This window comes from Tursiops truncatus, chromosome 2 (genome assembly GCF_011762595.2).
Source record: "Tursiops truncatus isolate mTurTru1 chromosome 2, mTurTru1.mat.Y, whole genome shotgun sequence".
In the NCBI taxonomy this organism is placed as follows: Eukaryota; Metazoa; Chordata; class Mammalia; order Artiodactyla; family Delphinidae; genus Tursiops; species Tursiops truncatus.
Genome location: NC_047035.1, coordinates 92,337,685 through 92,358,469, shown reverse-complemented (window position 1 = coordinate 92,358,469; position 20,785 = coordinate 92,337,685). Strand labels below are relative to the sequence as shown.

At 38.7% G+C, this 20,785-nt stretch overlaps 1 protein-coding gene across 9 annotated transcripts in view; it reads left to right on the top strand.

The window, feature by feature from the left end:
• Positions 1-20,785, top strand: part of ATP8B4 (ATPase phospholipid transporting 8B4 (putative)) — a 265,509-nt gene that overhangs the window by 86,641 nt on the left and 158,083 nt on the right. For 6 of the 9 annotated variants that reach the window (XM_073800975.1, XM_073800971.1, XM_073800970.1 and 3 more), the window contains 3 exons: positions 840-953; positions 3,796-3,894; positions 6,423-6,484. The exons of 2 other annotated variants lie outside the window; for them this stretch is intronic. In XM_073800975.1, the coding sequence (XP_073657076.1) occupies positions 840-953; positions 3,796-3,894; positions 6,423-6,484 (275 nt within the window). The remainder of the gene's footprint in view (positions 1-839; positions 954-3,795; positions 3,895-6,422; positions 6,485-20,785) is intronic. One more of the 9 variants, XM_073800972.1, reaches the window with a different exon arrangement.

Here is a 20,785-nt window from a genome sequence, read left to right as displayed (position 1 = left end):
AAAATTTCTTTTGTACACGGATCAGTTGAAGCAGATCTGCAGTATGTGTTTAGGTTTAGTTCTGGACACCATGTTTTAAGAGAGATGCAGAAGAGGCTGACCTGGAAAAGATGTCCATGAAAAGTCATGGAGAATGGCTGAGGGTTTTGGGACTGTCTAGATCATAGTGGAGAAGATTTAGGGGAGTCTTCTGAGTCATCTTCAAGTATTTGAAGGTTGTCAACATGGAAAGAGCTTAGACTTGATTTAGGTGGCCCCAGGGATGGAATTTGGCATATGGCAAAATTTACAGGGAGGCAGATTTGAGTCTCTCATAATAAAGACCTTTCTAGCAATTCCCATTCTGAAATAGAAATAGGCTGCCTGGCAAGGTGATCAGTTTCCTATCAGAAAACTTTCAAAGACAGACCTAGGGGACCCTTGTCAGAGTTATGTACAGGGTCATGCTTTGGGAAGGTGAACCAGGTGATCCTTAAAGTTCCTTCTTACCTCACGAGACCCAGCATGAGCTCAGTGTCTGCATACAGTAGGTTCTCAAGAAATCGCTGCCAAATGAATGAAACATAAGAATAAAAAAAGTCAGGGGCAGACTTTTGCACTCGATAAATTTTTTAGTCATGGGTGATTTTATGGAATTGAACAGTAATTGCATGTAGTATCAGGATCATGTCATCTTGGGAAAAATGAAACCCTTGGCCCACACAGAGTTTGAAATTTCCTAGATAGTTGGCTTATCTTTCTTGCTCTGGCATAACTCATGCTCAGTCTTGTAAGTTTAGAGCTATTTGATAATGAGCAATGCTTCGCCCCAAACTAATGTGATGCTGTTTCTTTTTCAGGATAATCGTATCCACACATGCAAGTACAACATTCTCACCTTCTTGCCCATTAATTTATTTGAACAGTTTCAAAGAGTGGCAAATGTGTATTTCCTTTTCCTTCTGATTTTACAGGTAATGTTTAGGTTGTATTTCATCATCTGTTTGTTTAAAATATTCATATAACTTGAAAAAATAAGTTATTTTACTTAGCTAAATGTTCATGCTTAGAGAAAATCAGCTTTATCAGATTTTTAATTATTTAGTTATTATTGCTGTTTCTCTTCACAACGGTGGGAGGGCTAGGAATGGGTAAAAACTAGTACATTCATCATTTTAAACACTGAGGTCATTTTAAAATGCTGCCTTGTACTTTATTTGAACCAAACCAGAGCCTAATAATTACTGTTCATAGCCTCCTTCCTTTCTTTATCTCCCTCTCACATTCACAGTATGGGTATTGAGAGAGTTGAAGCAAAGAGTCTAGCTGAGTAGTACTTTGTGGAACTTAATTTGGCAAATTTCATTTGCATCTAAGAACAATGATGTATTTTATATATATATATAATAAATGATGTGTGCTATATGTTATTTCACTGTGACTATTTCTGATAGTTTTGAATGGTTACTTGGTAGTTAGAAACCTTTCTTTTTCTTCCCATTTGACTAAAATTTGAACCGAAATGAAATTTCAGCTTTTATTGATATTTTAGGAAGAAAAGGCATAAATCAAAGAATTTACATACATATAAACAGCTCATATTAGCCAGTTATTTACCTAGTATTTACTTTAGAGTGATTTAATCAGATCAAACTGGTAGATTCAGCATGTACTGGGCTATGTGTTAATTATAGAAAATAAGAAGATGGACTAGATATGTACAATCTGGATTATACCTTGAGTACTATTTTTTCTTTAATTGAATAACTACTTATTCAATAGAATAACTGTTAAGAATCTTTTGGTTGTAAGTGGTAGACATCTAAATTCACTTAATGTATTTTATGTATGACAATTCATGGGCAAACTATTCTAACAGGATGTAACTTCTCTTTTTCTATTTCCTCCATGGTTACTTTACAGGCCCTCTCTACTTGGTGATTCTTGAAAACTTTAGACTTTTATTCTCCTAGCTTCAACTCCCACGTAAAAGGGAGGCAGAGGCACAGGGGGAGAAGGGGAGAGAGGAAGAGGGAGGGGGAAGAGTAAAGAGGGAGAGGGAGAGAGAGAATGAGAATGAATCACTTTTTCTGTTGCTGCAGCAAGTCTTGGGATTAGTTGTAATTGGACCATGCTGTTACCTTCCTATCCTAAATCAATCACTGTGGCTCAGGAATTGCCTTGACCTAGATCACATGCCAAAGCCTAGGAGCCAGCTGGATGGAATCAGTCCACCAAAATTACATGTACAAAATTACAAGTAGAGGGGTGGGGTAGTTCTTTAAGAATTAAGGGTAGAGTTGAGAAGAACTGGATGCTGAACAAGAAAAAATAACAGTGAAAATATACCTTACAATTTTTGAGGAGACTTTCTTTTTCCCCCATGAATTTTGTTTTCCTCATAGAACCCTTTACACTGTTCTAGAATTTTGAGCTCATTTCTCTAATGGGTTTCTTATTTATGGCCAAAGGCTCTTGTTCAGATAGTTTTATATCTGGAAGGGATCTTTGGGATGGTTCAGTACAACCTCCTTTTTTTTTATTGGTGAATAAATGAGACTTGGAGAAGTTAAGTGAGGTGTAAGGGTTTTACCATGAGTTAATGATAGAACTCAGACTAGAATCCAGCTTTTCTGCCACCCAGCCTAATATTTTTGTTGGTACTTCAGAGGCTTTTGAGGTTTGTTTTTTTTTTAAATTTTATTTGGAAGTTATTACATAAAATTACATAAAACAGCACTACAATAAATTTATTGTAGTGCTGTTTCGATGGGGCCTGATTGCCACACACTGACCATCTCCACCCATCCTTCCCCGCCTGATGGCCCCGACGTAGCTCCAAAATGAGCCCCACTTGAAAACTACCTTTGTAAGGGAGTCATGTCAACTGTCACTGTGTCTCTCTCAGATGGGTGGCTTTACAGGTACAGGTCCAAGCTTTGGAGTTAAATAGACCTAGGTTCAAGTTTTAGCAGTGTATGTTCTTGGCTTAGTTGTTTGACTTCTCAGATACTTTTTTTAAATAAAATGGAAACCCAGGGCCGTGGCATTTCCTGACTCCAGGCTGCCATTCACAGTGTATTCTATGCTGTGCACTCAGGGTGCTATTTACATGGAATGTAAGCACTCTGGGTTTGTGCAAAACACCTCTGGTACAGAATCTAACTCAAAAAACTTCTCTGAGGATCGAATGACATAATATCTAAAAGTACTTGGCACAGTGTCTGGTGCAGGGTAGGTGCTCAAAGATTCTCTCTTGGGCTTCCCTGGTGGCGCAGTGGTTGAGAGTCCGCCTGCCGATGCAGGGGACACGGCTTCGTGCCCCGGTCCGGGAAGATCCCACATGCTGCGGAGTGGCGTGAGCCATGGCCGCTGAGCCTGCGCATCCGGAGCCTGTGCTCTGCAACGGGAGAGGCCACAACAGTGAGAGGCCTGCATACCGCAAAAAAAAAAAAAAAGATTCTCTCTTTGGGAATTGGTAAAACTGTGAAAAGTTGAAATGAGAAGCTGAGAAAAGATAGGTGACATTTATCATCCTAGAGAAAGATCATCATTTGTGAAAGATTTCAAGAAGCTTCTCAACTTGCTGTAAAAATTTAATTTTTGTCAGGCAGTCTGAAAATTGTTTCAATGATACGTCTATTCTATGTGTCTTATACCTGAGTGCAAACACAAATTATTGAAAAGCTGTTCCATATTTGTACAAATATCTGAATATCATTTCATTAATTTCTGTCAAGTCATAAAATTGACAAAAATTGAAAGCCATCTTTATGAAATTTAAAAGCCCTAAACTACTTGAAATATTTGTTTCAGCTGATTCCAGAAATTTCCTCCTTGACCTGGTTTACCACCATTGTACCTTTGGTCCTGGTGGTAACTATGACAGCTGTCAAAGATGCCACAGATGATTATGTAAGTATTTGCTTTTGAGCATTCCTAAGGTCTCAGTTTCAACTGTGACCTCTCAGAAGTAGAAAATAGAGATCCATTTGAAATTTTTGAATGAAGCTCTTTTGGTAAATACCATAAGAAACTCTATGGTTACTTATTTGATGATTAAAATAGATGTCATAGAGCCAGAGCCTGTTTATGATAATAGCAAGGGGGCTTCAATAACTAGACTCACACCCTCATTTTATACTTGAGGAAACTAAAGCCTGTAAGGAACTAAAGATTTTCTAATGAACATACAACCAATTAGTGGTAAGACCAGAATTGGATCGCAAACCTGCTTCCACCTAGTGAAGTATTATTTATCCTATATCTCTAGTCTTTGTCTAAGTTTTTGGAGTTGGTAGATATTAGGCATTCTCACATCCTCTGCTCATTATACCAGAAATTACAATATCAAATAACTTCAAAAGTCGGGCGACTAATGTAAATAATTAAGGTATAAGACAGCAGAGAGTTTTGAAGTCTCCATAATCCAAAGGTCATTCAAATTCAAAGATTTAAAACAAAGCCTTGGGCAAACCAAACATTCTAAATCCAGACAAGCTCTATTCTCTCCTAGGTGATTGCGTGTACCCTAGCCTCAATAGCTCTCTATTTGCCAGTGACTGACAGATTTATATCTCCTCTGAACTCATACGTGGGATTACTGTTTCTAGTCCTTCCAGACTCCATCTGTGCCAATCCCAAGACCCCTTGGCAAAGCCTGAGCATCCTGAGGCCCAGAGAGTGGGCCCCTCAGCTTTTAGGTGGTAAACTGCTTGGTCCTTTTCTGTGATGCCAGCTAGTCAATTTAGGGGACTATTTTCAGGTTAGATACAGACGTGACTAAATACTAAGTCTCTTTTTGTGTCTTCTGCAGTTAATGCTTGAATATGCTTTTACTTTTGTGATAGTATGGGCCGGTTAGTCAGGGTCTTGGCAGGAAAGACATGTCACCTTGGAACGGGGGTAGATTGGAGAAAGATTAATAATGAAGGGACTACTTAAAGGGTTGTGAGAAAAAGCACATAGGGTAGCAACAACATAGGTGGCAATACTACTTCTAGACCTGAAGGAGCAAAAGGAGGAAGCAATTGCTGGACCTGGAGCTGTAGCTGAGGGCTACCTGTAGAGGAAGTGGCCACTGCTGACTCAGCTCAAAAGAAGCCAGGAATACATACCCCATTTTCCTCTCCTCTGGCCCCATGAGTTTCTGTCAGTACCACCTATTGGCCACGCCCGATCAATGGCCAAAGGGCAAGGATTAAATAGGTCAGCTTCCCCTGGCACAGGGCAGAGTGTAGGAGGACAGGGTGTAGGTATGGAGGAGCAGAGACTATCCACCCCTGTCAAATTATATATTCTGTCAAAATGATGTTCCCGTCTATGGCAGTGTTGGTGGAAAGAAGTTTGCATGCCAATGATGGGCTAGCTTAACTTACTCCTCTACCAGTACTATAAACTCTTTTCATGTTAACCAATGCTAAGTATCTTTATTTCCCTAGTAATATTCATTGACTTATACCTGGCAATCAGTGTAATTGTAGGCACTGAGCACAGTCTAATAGAAAGATTGGGATGAATTTGGGAGGGACGTTGAAAAAGGGAAGGGCTAATGAAAGCAATCCATATATTGTGATATTGATACAATATTATGAGTTTTTTTTTAAAGGAAAAAGTCATAATCCTGATGATTATAATATATAAAATCAAAATTTCTTATCTCCTGTTCATCTGTGCATTTAGCTAATTGATTGAAATAACATCATATCTCTACTTTAGCCTATTACTATCTGGTCTTGACAGCTCACGTAGAAAGCCTTATCTGAATGGCTGCTAATTTGTGAGTTTAGTAGAAGGCTCATAATATGTGGATTCTTCTAAGCAATATAAGATATTTTCATTACTGGAATACAAAATAAGAAATAGGATCACTTGGGCATAAAAACATAAATCCACACCAAATGTGGTTCAGTATTGTATTCTGATTTTTGTTTTAAATGCTCAGTATTTCATAAGATCACTGTTAACAATTAGAATTTCTGGAGAACAAGAATACATGTTGTTACAAGTAATTGCTTGACTTCAAAGAAATCCATAAAACAGAATGAATGATGTTCCAGTAAAGTATTGAGCACATATGTGAGAGAAATGGAAGCCCCATTCCTTGTTAAAGACATCAAAATTAATGTATGGTTTTCTCTGGAACTGTGTGGCAGAGTAAAGGGCACATTGTCTTCTTCAAAGCAACTATAAATGTGTGGGAATTGGAAGAGCATGTGGCTAGACTTGTTGCATTGGTGACACCTAGAATGAAGTTTAGTGGGAAGGGTCTTGATTCAGATTTAGAGCATGTGGAGCTGGGTCCAAGGTAAGCATAAGTCATGCTCATTTTAGACTGATGGTGATATTGTCCAAGCAGATGAACTCAAAGTATTTTCAGTGTCACTATTTGTGCTGAAAAAGTATGATTTAATGTGTTTTTTCACAAACACTTTGATTTTCAGTTTCGCCACAAGAGTGATAATCAAGTGAATAATCGGCAATCTGAAGTGCTCATTGACAGCAAGTAAGAAATATATTCTTTATGCTATTTTTAAGATGTCTGGTCACAAAACAGGTCTTGACAATTGGTGGCTTTCTCATTTAATTGAATATATGTTTCTTTCCCCCTTTAACTTTTTTTTTAAATTTATTTATTTGCTTTTATTTTTGGCTGTGTTGGGGCTTTGTTGCTGTGTGCGGGCTTTCTCTAGTTGCGGCGAGCAGGGGCTACTCTTAGTTACCGTGCACAGGCTTCTCATTGTCATGACTTCTCTTGTTGCGGAACAGGGGCTCTAGGCGTGTGGGCTTCAGTAGTTGTGGCTCACAGGCTGTAGAGCGCAGGCTTAGTAGTTGTGGCGCATGGCTTAGTTGCGCTGCGGCATGTGGGATCTTCCCGGGCCAGGGATCAAACCTGTGTCCCCTGCATTGTCAGGCAGATTCTTAACCACTGCACCTCTGGGGAAGCCCCTCCCCCTTTAACTTATTACAAATTACAGTGTAAGTCCTTTGTATCTTCATGGCTCTTTTTTAAGTTCAGCAAATGTTTGTGCTACCCACTCAACTTTTACTTCAAATTCCTTTGGAGTTTCCTTTGTGGAACACAGACATATTATTGTTACTTTTCATTTCTAGATCTAATACTATTTAGAACTGGCACACATGTGATGTTTGTAGCAGATGTTTAATGTATTTGAATTCTTTGCTTTGGTAATTTCTGGGAATATTGCTAGAGAGACTTCAACACATATCAAGTGATAGTGATAAGCATTTTTTATTAACTTGATAGTTGAGTTTACAATGAATTATCCACCATAACACAGATCTTGAATTGCTGTTAAATTCATCCATCTATAAAGAAATGTACACAGGAATGGTTCTTGAATCTGAAATGGTTTAAAATGTGTATTTATACACAAACAACAGCAAAAACACCTCCAGAAAACTTAACAAAAAGGGAAATTTCAAACCTTCATTCCATGTTTCTTAGTCTCTTTCTTTGTCCCTTTTTTTTAACATGTGACAAAGTAAATTTGTAACATTGTACTTTAATCTGGCAGTCAATCACATCTGCTGGTGATTTTGAAGCATTTGGATACTGTGAAGAATGTAATTTTTAAAGGGAATATCATAAAACATATTAGTCACATGAGATGGAAAATTCCAAGAAATGGATATCAAGAGGGGCTAGGTAGTCTAGACAATGACTGGTAGGATTTAAGTAATTAATCTTCTGCAACTAAAACATTGACTGATTATTAATAATGTAATGAATACATGTAGTTTTCCTTTATTGGATTATTTTAGAAAATGGCATTAAATGCACAGTGAAAAAAAATGATCTCAATCTAAAACCACAGTTGTAGAAACACAGCCTCTGAAAGTGTGATCTTGACGTGACATGGATAAGCCATAAAGATGCCTGGAACCATGTGGTTCATTTCCAATGTCAGCAGGTTTTGAATTGTTGCCACTATAGCATGGTGTTTAAAAGTATGGGTTTTGCGCTCAGGGAGACTTGAGTTTAGTCCTGACCCTGAATAATTCTATGGTCTTGAGCAAGTTCTTGAGAAGTGGTGACTCTTTGTAAGCTAACGTAGTGTGTGACTTTGAGAAGAACTGTTGCCTATCCTGATTTTCTCAAGCTTTGCAGTTCTGACTGGGAATTACATCTGACAATATGATCTGACTAATTCCCCAAGGAACATTTGATAATCAGTCTCATTACTTTGAAGTACCATCTCTCATGAAGTATGTTAAAAATATGTACAATTACATAATGAATTTGAACTAATAGCCTGAACATATCTTTTAATGCCTCTCAAATTACCAGTTAAATTTTGTGACAATATTTGGGCAGTGATAGATATTGACACCTCTACCTGGAGGCCATGGGAGTATCCAGTAACTTAGATATTCAGAAACTTGATGATTGTATGTGTCCCACACATGCTAGCTATCATTGTCATTATAATTAGAAGTAGCATTGGTCTTACTTTCTTGTGGCTTCATTTAGCTTCTTGTCTATTCCTTATGAGGTAACATCTCTTTGTAATTTGATATGGGGTGATGTTTTGAAAAGTATTGTTGCTGATCCTGTGATGTTGAAGGTAGAAGCACATCAGTGAGAATGGCGTGTTCTCCATTCGGTTAAAAATGGGATTCGGTTAAAAATCACACAAGATTTTCCATTTGTAAGATTACCTTCTACTGTGAGCTCCTTTAGGGCATCTCTCTTGATCATGTCTGTGTCCCTTGAGCCTAGCACAGTGTCTATGGAATTTTCAAACTGAGCAGTAACAAGTATTCTTGCTGAGAGGGCAATCTACCAGAGGAGCTTGATCTGTAAAATTTTGCTGAGTCCCATTACTAGCCAATTCCAGTGGCTGGGGTTGTGGTCTTTGCAGAATGTTCTCAGGCTATGGAGACTGGCTTTTCACTTCTTGGAATTTGAGAAGTTGGAGAAATCAAATGGGCTTAGATTTGAGATAGCCCCGGGAGCTCTGAGTCCTCTTTTGGAGCTGGTGGTCATAGAGGATGCTCTCAGCGCTCTGCACAGACCACTGCTGTCTTCCTGTGCTCACCCGCAGTTCCTGTCTGCATTATTTGCTACTTTCTTCAGAGCACTGTCCTTGGGCTATTGGAGCCAATGACCGATTGGTGCAGGAGTAAGAAAGAGCAGCACCCCTGCCTCAAGTTGGACAAGCTCTGAGGTGCAGTTAGCACCCCAAGCGCCTGTTGAGATCAGGCTGAGGATGGGCCTTTGCCTGCAGTCATACCCTCGCATGGCTTCTTCCCCTTCCATGTGTTGCTTCTCATCTTCCTTACCAGCTTCTCCCAGAAGTGATTTCCTAAAGAACCCTTTACATATGAATCCTCATCTCAGGATCTGCTTTTAGGGAAGTTGCTCTAAGACAGTAGTTAATGCATACTTAATCCCATGGCAATGTTAATGGAAAATGTTAGGAAAGTGCTTTGGGTCTATGCTAGACACCAATGGGTCATGATGCACAGATAAAGTAAAAAGCCTGGAGGAGATCAGAGGCATCCAGATGTTGCTGGATGTGGGTATCACACTGGGCTGGGCACTGCTAAGTACTGTGGCTTCCCTGTGTTCTCTGGCAGAGGGCTTCTGGACTTGAGGTTCATGCTAGGGCAGGAGCCTTCACTGGCTTGTCCTGGAGGGAGGGAAGGCATGGTCAGCTTCGGGGAGGAGATTCCTGAGGGAAAGGGGGTACGATGAAAGCACCAGTCAGGAAACCTGGTCTGTGTAAGTGATCGATGTGCTACTCTGGGCAATTAGTTGTCATTCTGGCCTTCAGGTCTCCCTTCTCCTGCGCTCAGAAGCAAGGAGCATGGCATTTACATTCAGATTCAACACATGTTTATTCAGCAACTACCATGCGTGGGCTCCAGTGCTTCCACATTTAACTCTCATAAAACCCCAGGGGGTAGGTGATAGTGCCTCTTTTTAGAGATGGAGAGATTAAGGCCTAGAAAAGGAATGACTTGTCCAGAGTTCCATGGCAAGTAAGAACCTAAATTAGCCTTTTACCTACTCGTGTTGTGATGTGTAAATGTAGACTTTGTGGTCTGACCACTTCTTCTCTATTTATTTTGCATTTGAAGGGCTTTGTACACAATTATAGAAATAGAAACATAATATATATATATATTTTTATCTAAATGTAATATATATGTGAATAAATATATATATCCTCACTTTTAGTGCCTGGAGCATTATTCATCTATGTTCTTAGCATTGTGCAAGCGAATGAACAATGTAAACTTAAGCCACACAATAAGTAGAGAGACAAAACTCTCCCTTTATAGCCTTCCTTTTCAAGGTTTTGTTACTTATATTCCTTTCCAGTCAGGACCAATCTTCTGTATCTACAATCTGTTAAATATGCGAAAGTGCTTAAGAAATAGGTGTTGAATTAGCCTTTGATAAAATCTTTTGGTGACTTAAGTTTTAAAACTAAGTAGAAGCGAACAATTCCAATTTCTAGAAATTACTGTGCCTGCTGTATAGGAAGTGCACACTCTCCCCCAGGCTACGAGTGCCGTCTGCTGACTGAACCTGTGGAAAACGTACCAGGAGATACTTAGTGTTTCTCTTGAGGGTTTCTCAGGTTATGCTAACATCCTGGGCCACTGGCCACCATGAGAGCACCTGGGCAGGTGAGGGGCAGTGAGAGGGAGTCTGAAAGTTCCCGCAGAGGTCATCCCATACAACACTCCTCAACGTGGGCTGCCCATTGTATCTGTGCCCCAACCATGCCCAGAGCAAGTAAGTGAGGGGAGGGCTCTGGTGTTTTATAAAGTTTCCAAGATGATTCTACTATGCAGACACAATCGAGAACCTCTAGTCAAGGCCATCTCTTTACCTACACTTGTATCTCTATGCATGTATCTCTCAAATTTTAAAAGACATCCAAGGGAAGGAATTCCATTAATTTTTTAAAATGATAAGCATAGTTTTTCACATAAATCCTCACAAAGGAATAATTCTGTAATGCCGATTTACATTTTTTTTGTAGTAAGGCTCACATTTTTAGTCAAACACATGGCCAATCAGTAATTATTTTGCCATATTTTTCTTTCCTTCAGAAATTCAGATTTTAATTTTTCTCATTTTCATCTTTTATTTCTTTCCCCATTACATGTGTTGTCCTCAACTCTGAATCATTTTCTGACTTTCATGTATTTGTGTAACTTCCAATTTTTGTTCTGTCCCATCAGCATTTCTAGTCATATGGATTTGGGACAAGGGAAGGAGTGTGGAGGTCTTCTGCTACCCAGCTAAGTAGCCGTTAGTCTCATGAGGCTCTTGAGTACTTGAAATGAGGCTGGTCCAAGTTCAGATGTGTTATTAAGTATATAGTATATACCAGATTTTGATGGCATAGTACCAAAAAGAGTATGTAAGGTATGTCATTAATAATTTGTTTTATGTTGATTCCATTTTGAAATTATAGTATTTTGTATACATTGGGTTAAGTCAAACATATTATTAAATTTACCTTTTGAAAAACTTGTTTAAATGTGGCTACCAGAAAATTTATTTATTTTTTAACATCTTTATTGGAGTATAATTGCTTTACAATGGTGTGTTAGTTTCTACTGTATAACAAAGTGAATCAGCTATACATATACATACATCCCTATATATCCTCCCACTTGTGTCTCCCTCCCACCTTCCCTATCCCACCCCTCTAGGTGGTCACAAAGCACTGAGCTGATCTCCCTGTGCTATGCAGCTGCTTCCCACTAGCTACCCATTTTACATTTAAGATTACCGTTGTGGTCGACATTTGTGGCTGACCTTCTATTTCTATTGGATGGCACTACTTTTAGTTACAGGTGAGAGAATTGAGCCGAGAAGAAAATGAGCTCTATGCTATAAGCCTGGCCTCTGGATTCTCAGTTCAGGATTCTCTGTTTGATCTTGCTGGCTGTTGGCATAGTGGCTTTTGTCACTATGAACAAATAAAGTCAGTGTTACTTTTTCTTAGTAGTTTTTACTTCCCTAACATCTTCTGAACTTACACTTGTGCATTAGAACAATCTGAGCTCAGATGCTCTGGTGCAGTCGTCCCTCTTTCAGGCGGGATGTTTTCCCGCCTTCTCTGGATTTCAAACTGCTCTTGCCCATCAGCTTTTTGTGTAACAAATTCCACTTTATACTTTCCTGAGCTTTGGTATACTTGGCTTAAATCTCCCAGGCTCTTTCACAGAACTCTTCCCATCAATCTTCTTCAATCATTTCTCATTTGGAAACTGTGAGTATTTATAGGGAGAGACAAGGGCTTTCTTTCCTGCAGAATATTGTCTGTACTCTTCAAGTCTGGTATTCCTAGATGCTGCATAATTATGCAAACAAATATATTATTTCAGTAGATGCAAATTTTCTCTTTGTTTAATCAAATTTTCTGGTTTAAGTGATAACTCCCACTGGATATTAGTATAGAAAATTTCGTTTCATTTTTTTCTTTAGTATGTAGGGTTTTTTTCCATTATAAAAGTAGCATATGTTCATTAAGAGAAATTTGGAAAATAGGAAAAAGTAGAAGGAAGAAAATAACATTCATGCTTCCATTATCCAAAAGTAATTATTACTGTTTTCTTACATTTCCTTTCTGTCTTTTTTTTCTATGCCAAGGTTTCTAATAATTGTGTGTATATGTTTTTATCCTTCTCTTTTTACTTTTTGTTTTTTGGCTGCACCACACGGCTCGTGGGATCTTAGTTCCCTGACTAGGGGTCAAACCCCGGGCCGTCAGCAGTGAAAGCACGAGGTCTTAACCACTGGACCGCCAGGGAATTCCCGCCTTCCATTTTTACTTCACATCATATCATTACCGTTTTACAAACCTTTTTCTATTGTCTTTATATACCTAATTTTTAAGGGCTGCATTTTTAAGGGCTGCATTCCTTTGAGTTCATGTCTTATAATTCACATAACCATTTCCCTATTGCTTAATATTTAGTCTGTTTTTAATTTTAAAGTATAGTTTCTTCATCTTTCTAAATTGATAGTTACCCTTTTCCATAAGACTGGGTTTTTGTGATATATTTACAAAATCCACTGAGAATGATTACATTGAACCTGTTATTTCCTATATTAAGTAATTGGAACTTGAAGCATTATTACTCAGTCTACTGATAGCAATTTTTATCGGAAGGTTTAAGAGTGAGCAGCAACAGGTTGGGCATATTGACTAAAGCATGGAAGGTTTCACTTCCGTCACACGTGGGAGTTTCCAGAGACAAGGGTTTCATGTCAGACCACCAACCAGCAAGTTTCAAGTTTATCTTTTCTTAATCATAGCACAATATGAAAAAAAACCCCAAAATGTTCTGCTTTTAAAAATGTATTAGTGACACATGTAAATCCCCAAACATCAATAATTTGAAACAGTTTGACTATAAGTTTTATACTGCAATTACTAGCTGTATTGCACTCATCTGTAAAGTATCTGCCTCAGTTTTGGTTTGCAGAATTCCCTGAGTAAATTTGGGCAGAGATTCAGAAGTGTGGCTAGCAGATCCTTTCAGGCAGCTCGGAAGGAACTCTTCCCATCTTCTTTGTCCTCCCAGATTAGAGGTATGTAGACCTGTGCTCAAAAGCTCTATCATTTGCTGTTGAATTCTTGGCAATAACTCACTCAGGAGAGGAGTAATTCATGGATGTTAGCCCCCTGTATTGGATTTGATCCTAAATGTTGGTCTTGGGTAACAGTGGCTTATTATTCTTATTAAAGATGCTCTTTTTGTCCTTGAGCTCCCTCAACAAAAAAATGCCCAAGGTCATTGAACTTAATGAATCTGCAGCTGACACGTATTTAGTGTGTCTGTGTGCTTCTTGTAAGTGAGGGAGTGGGAACATGCAAGGTTCTGGAATTCTATTGATTACATGGGAGAACAGATGAACCCTACTTCGAGTTATTTCATCTTCATCAGGGCCTGTGGACTTGCAGGGGGAGTGGAGACTTCTGTGGTTAAACACAAGGCAGAGCACCAACTCAATTTTCTTTTTTTACCTCCAGCCCATGTAAATAATTTATGTTATGATGGTACCATTGGGTCTAGGGGACAGCTATTCAGGGTCTATATGAAGAAATCTGCATATTTGAAAGGAAAATTTGAGGTGAAAAATATTGATTCTTCTTTTTTTAAACAGTGTTAATAAAACACACTATTATGGGCTTAAATGACAATGAATTCAAAAGTAAACTAATGGGAGTAGCCTCAGTACTTTTTGGACTCAGTGCAAATGGTTTAAAATTGATTTAATTTTTAGCTCACAGTGCTAGCTCAGAGTAAAAGTGTTTCAAAAATAGTTTCACCCCCGATAAATTAATTTCAGTTTCTTAAGTCTTGGACTGATCATTTCTTGGGCGATTCTGCATGTCAGCTTTGCAAATGGAAGCATCCATTTGCCAATGCGCTGGTTTCTGTATGTGAGCCGTGACATTGCTGTAGTTCTTATAAGTGATTTTCCATTGTAATCAATTATTACATTGCATGAATACAATTTTTTGTGTTGAATTTCTAAATGGTGACTATTTCCCCAAATGAGGTGCATCTTGAAATAACAGGAAATTATAGTACTTTCAAAACTCTGCACATGGGTTTTTTTTCCAGTGGCATCTCCTAATTTCTTTTTAAAGTTTATATAACCCAGATGTTAGTGGCTCTCTTTTTCTCCTCTTAAAGCTCCCTTGAAGAACCCCCCAGGTGAAAGCATTAGGGAGCAAGGTAGAGTTGAATGAAGACTTTGTGGGGGATATAAATGAGGAAGTTTATTTCACAAACTCTATAGCAAACAATATGAAATCCCATTTTGACATTTTTCTTCCCCAAAGTTCTCTTTCTCTGCTGCTGGCCTTTATCATCTCTCCTTTCCCCATTCAGTGCTCAGTACAGCTGTCTCCAGTCTCCTTTCAGTACCTGGGGCCCCTCATATTTGTCTTCTTTTTATTAATCAGAGTAGTTTGGTTCTGCCTTGGCTGTGAACTCAAACCCATGCAGCTGCTCACCAAAATAGCAGGCTTTTCTGGAGCTAGGACCCACTTATCTGAGATGACAATGGAAGTTAAAAATACACCACATTCTATGTAACATTTAAAACTTGATTCTCTTTTTCAAAAATAGGTTTATGTATCTCTTCTCTGTTGTCATAGGGAGAGGTCTAGAATTTCTTTTGAAAAAACAAACCTAAACCTAAACCACAGAGGCCTTGAAGATTTTAGAACATTAACTTTAATAATGTAAAACCTTCTTAAGATCTTAAAATCTGAAAGCTGGAAGAGATCATAATATTATACTGAGTAAATTTGGTTTCAGTCAGAGCCCAGTGGTTGTCTATACCAAACCAAACAAATGTTTTGACAGCATTTGTCAATTAACTACTTACGGCTGATGAATTGGATACACATTTCTACTGCAAGGGCATTTTGCTTCAGATCTCCTGAGATAATCTCAATGGCTTCATTTCTCCCATGCATCTAATTAATTAATTAATTTATTTTTAACATCTTTATTGGAGTATAATTGCTTTACAAAGGTGTGTTAGTTTCTGCTGTATAACAAAGTGAATCAGCTATACATATACATATATCCCCATATCTCCTCCCTCTTGTGTCTCCCTCCCACCCTCCCTATCCCACCCCTCTTAGGTGGTCACAAAGCACCGAGCTGATCTCCCTGTGATATGCAGCTGCTTCCCACTAGCCATCTGTTTTACATTTGGTAGTGTATATGTGTCCATGCCACTCTCTCACTTCTTCCCAGCTTACCCTTCCCACTCCCAGTGTCCTCAATTCCATAGTCCATTCTCTACGTCTGCATCTTTATTCCTGTCCTGCCCCTAGGTTCTTCAGAACCATTTTTTTTTTTTAGATTCCATATATATGTGTTAGCATACGGTATTTGTTTTTCTCTTTCTGACTTACCTCACTCTGTATGACAGATTCTAGGTCCATCCACCTCACTACAGATAAGTCAATTTTTTTTCTTTTTATGGCTGAGTAATATTCCATTGTATATATGTGCCACATCTTCTTTATCCATTCATTTGTTGATGGACATTAGGTTGCTCCCATGTCCTAGCTATTGTAAATTGATGTGCAATGAACATTGTGGTACATGACTCTTTTTGAATTTTGGTTTTCTCAGGGTATATGCCCAGTAGTGGGATTGTTGGGTCATATGGTAGTTCTATTTGTAGTTTTTTAAGGACACTCCATACTGTTCTCCATAGTGGCTGTATCAATTTACATTCCCACCAACAGTGCAAGAGGGTTCCCTTTTCTCCACACCCTCTCCAGCATTTATTGTTTCTAGATTTTTTGATGATGGCCATTCTGACTGGTATGACGTGATAACTCATTGTAGTTTTGATTTGCATTTCTCTAGTGATTAGTGATGTTGAGCATCCTTTCATGTGTTTGTTGACAATCTGTATTATCTTCTTTGGAGAAATGCCTATTTAGGTCTTCTGCCCATTTTTGGATTGGATTTGTTTTTGATATTGAGCTGCATGAGCTGCTTGTATATTTTTGAGATTGATCATTCGTCAGTTGCTTCATTTGCAAATATTTTCTCCCATTCTGAGGGTTGTCTTTTTGTCTTGTTTATGATTTCCTTTGCTGTGCAAAAGCTTTTAAGTTTCATTAGGTCCCGTTTGTTTATTTTTGTTTTTATTTCCCTTTCTCTAGGAGGTGGGTCAAAAAGGATCTTGCTGTGATTTATGTCATAGAGTGTTCTGCCTATGTTTTCCTCTAATAGTTTTATAGTGTCTGGCCTTACATTTAGGTCTTTAATCCACTTTGAGTTATTTTTGTGTATGGTGTTAGGGAGTGATCTAATTTCATTCTTTTACATGAAGCTGTCCAGTTTTCCCAGCACCACTTATTGAAGAGGGTGTCTTTTCTCCATTGTATATTCTTGCTTCCTTTATCAAAGATAAGGTGACCATATGTGTGTGGGTTTATCTCTGGGCTTTCTATCCTGTTCCCTTGATCTATATTTCTGTTTGTGCCAGTACCATACTGTCTTGATTACTGTAGCTTTGTACTATAGTCTGAAATCCGGGAGCATGGTTCCTCCAGCTCCATTTTTCTTTCTCAAGATTGCTTTGGCTATTCGGGGTCTTTTTTGTTTCCATACAAGTTGTGAAATTTTTGGTTCTAGTTCTGTGAAAAATGCCATTGGTAGTTTGATAGGGATTGCATTGAATCTGTAGATTGCTTTGGGTAGTAGAGTCATTTTCACAATGTTAGTTCTTCCAATCCAAGACCAACCCATGCATTTTAGATTGGTATATTATCTGTCTTTTGTGGGTAGAAAATTAAGAAAATTTAAGAGTATAAAGAAAATACTGAAATTTCTCTTGATTCCATTATACAGATCAGAATGAACTACAGTGAACTTGTGAAGGCATTTTATTACTCCCTTTTCTCTCCCATCTTTGTATCTTTGTTTTCTCCTCTTCTTATTACTCTCTACTCCTCCACACAGTATTTATTTAAAAAATAATTGATATTATACTATACCCTATTGTCGTGGCTTGAATGGTGCCCCCAGCCCCCTAAAAGATAGGTCCACTGGAGCCTGTGTATGTGATCTTATCTGGAAAAAGGGTCTTTGCCTATATCATTAAGTTAAGGATCTTGAGATGAGATCATCCTGGTAATCCAATCCCAAGTGTATAAGAGAAGAGCAGGGAAGAAGGTACATAGACAAAAAGATAATGTGAATGCAGAGGTTGGAGCTATAGAGCCCCAGGTCAAGATGCCTGAGGCTACCAGGAGCTGGGGGAGGGGTGTGGAACAGTTCCTTCTCTAGAGCCTCTAGGGAGAACACCACTCAGCACACAACTTGATTTTGGACTTCCAGCCTGTAGAACTGTAAGAGAATAAAGATTTACTGTTTTAAAACCTAGTTTGTGGTAATCTGTTATAGTGGACCTAGGAAACTAATGCTCACTGGTTTTTAGCTTTTAATCAGAGGTTCTATGTTTGTTCACTTTTTCACTCCGTAGACATTTATTAAGTGCCTACCATGTGTTAGGAAGAATGCCATGTGCTGGGGGTGCAGAGTTAAATAAAAGGTAATTTCTGCCCCCAATAGAATGCAATCATACCTATATTGTATGTAATAGGTTTATCTCTAGAATTGCAGGATACTCTCACATTTCATTGTTTTTACTCACAGGTAAGATGAGTGAGCAAAATGACTCATCTCATTAGGAATGTGCAGCTTTCAAAAATTCTTGTCGGTATGCAGGCTCTGTTGATAAACCGAAGCCAGGTGGTAGAAAACCTTAGTAGGATTTTGGAGCCTGGGTGGAAATGGTGCCTTGAAGCTGTGATTCAGGGGAACATTAAACCACCTTTAAACTTGAGCAGTATTATCAAAAACTAAGATCTAGTTCCTTATTCCATGTCAGGAACTTAAAAAATTCTCTCTTGAATTTTGACAAGGAATAGAGGTGTAATAATGGAAGAAAAAAGAAAGAGTGCAGTGTGAATAGAAAGTAAGAATAATGATCTCTAAATTAGATCTAAAGACTCAGAAGCATCTGGGAAACTTGGAGGCTGTAAGAGTGATATTGTCAGCAACACATGGGAAGAACACTCTGGCAGTGCCATTGTGGACTAGTTACTAGAGGTAACTTCCACAAGGAAGAAAGGGAGAGTGTAACTGGGATTGTGATGCTGAACATTGCAGAAGGAATGGACTCTAATGATGGAGAAAGAATAGATTTTGAAGGTGTGAAGAAAATTGATACTATTTTTTAATGGAGAATATATGTGCAATAAAGTATACTTTCTCTAAGCTTCAGAAAAATGAGCATTAATTCAAAATAAGCATCTATTGGTTTTAAATTTGACTAATGTCCAGTGTTAAGCCTAGTATGGGGGAGTTCCAGGGGTAAAGCAGAAAAATGAAGCATTGAGAAATGAAATTGAGATTAAAAGGGCTTCGTGGAGGATAACCCACGAACATCAGCAAAATCGAACGGGCTGTGTTGGCAATAGGAGATGTATTTCATTCAGATAATCTAATTTGCTCTGTGTGTCAGTCTACACATGCCAGGGCTTCATCAGAGACATGAAGTAGGCATTTTACAGGGGACTTGAGAGTGGTGGCAGGGACTCATATTTACTACTCACCCATCTATCATTAGACCTACATTTATGTAACTCTTCTCCGTACCAGCCACTATGCTAGGTACTATGGATACAGGGATTATTAAGACCCATGTTCCTTCCCTAAAGGAGCCTGGAGTCCCGGGGAAGAGGTGGACCAATAAACAGACGATTATTTTACAGCAGTAGGTGCCATGATAAAGTGCAGCATGAGGTACTCTGGGAGAACACACATGGGAGGACACTAACACAAGTTTTGGGAGGCTAGTAGCAGAGATATCATTATGTCAGAATAACTCATGGAAGAATTGGCTCCCAGCAAAGATCATCCATTGAAGAGCTAATTGAATGGAGGGGTGAGAGCATAGGGAGAGCAGAAGAGAATTAGGGAAGGGTACTGGTCGTAAAGGAGGACTACCTAGGTTTATTGCACATAGGTTTATTGCACATGGAGGCTAAGAACATGCTGGATGAAAAATACAAATAGATGAGCTAGCATAAATCCATTGTCTCCCTCATCTCTTTCCCATATTTCCAACTAGGTACTTTGGTAAAATGTGGTCCCGCTACGACTGCCATTGTCATATATATGCTGCTCATTATAGGACTGCCGGATGGCACAGCAGTGAGGGTATTGGGGAAAGCCCACCAGTCTAGTGTCAGGAAGCTGATGTCTGGTCCCTGCTTTGTCACTAAATTGGCTGTGTGACTAAGGACCAAGGACCTCAATTTTCTCATCTGTAAAACAAGGGAGTTGGATACCGTAATCTAAAAGCTTTTTCCAATCAGCAGATTACTTTTAAAAGAAATCTTTATAGAAGTCCAATATATAGAACATATACAAGTATACCAGTATACACAAGTACATATACATATACAAGAGGCCCCAGAGCAGGTGTCCTCAGCTGCCCTCTTACTCGGTGGTGGCCCCTGAGGGGCCAACATGAGCATTACTGGACCATTTAGTGCTTCTAACAGTGAGGTCTGAGGACTGCCTTTACTAGACCTCCTGAATCAAAATCTCTGAGTCTGGGATAGGACTCTATTAGCACCTCATGGGATTCTTATGCACATTGAAGTTTGAGTACCATTGGGCCAGATATTTCAAGGTCCCTTCCAGCCCTTAGGTACTGTGACTCTGATCCTCTTCACCTTTGTAGTGATGGTGAGGAAGGAGCCTAAGAAGGGAAGTCAGAGGCTCTATAGGATAAAAAGAATTAACACAGAATGGGAGGTTGGAAATGTAAGGATAGATACAATGGTAATAAAAATAATAGTAATAAAAAATGATAGTGGAAGAGGAGAGTTAGATACAAGAAAGTTACAGAATGATTTAGGGAAAGAAGAGAGGGACTTAAAAAAGTAGGATCTTCCAACAATGAGGATATTGTATTCCAAATGGGAGAAATTGTAACAGAAAGTGTCAGGAGACAATTCAGAGCACAAGGTTGCTGGAGTTAATGCCCTGACCAGACACTCCCACAAATTCTGCTTGTCTCTATCATAGCACATAATGTCATAAAGGTCTTCTTACCTTTCATTTATTTGTCTATATTATTATATGCCAGGTACTGTGTTAGGTACTAGAAATGCAGTGAACCCCAATAGACATGGTCTCGGCAACCATGAAGATTAGTGTCTAGCGGGGAAGGTAGACGTAATAAAAT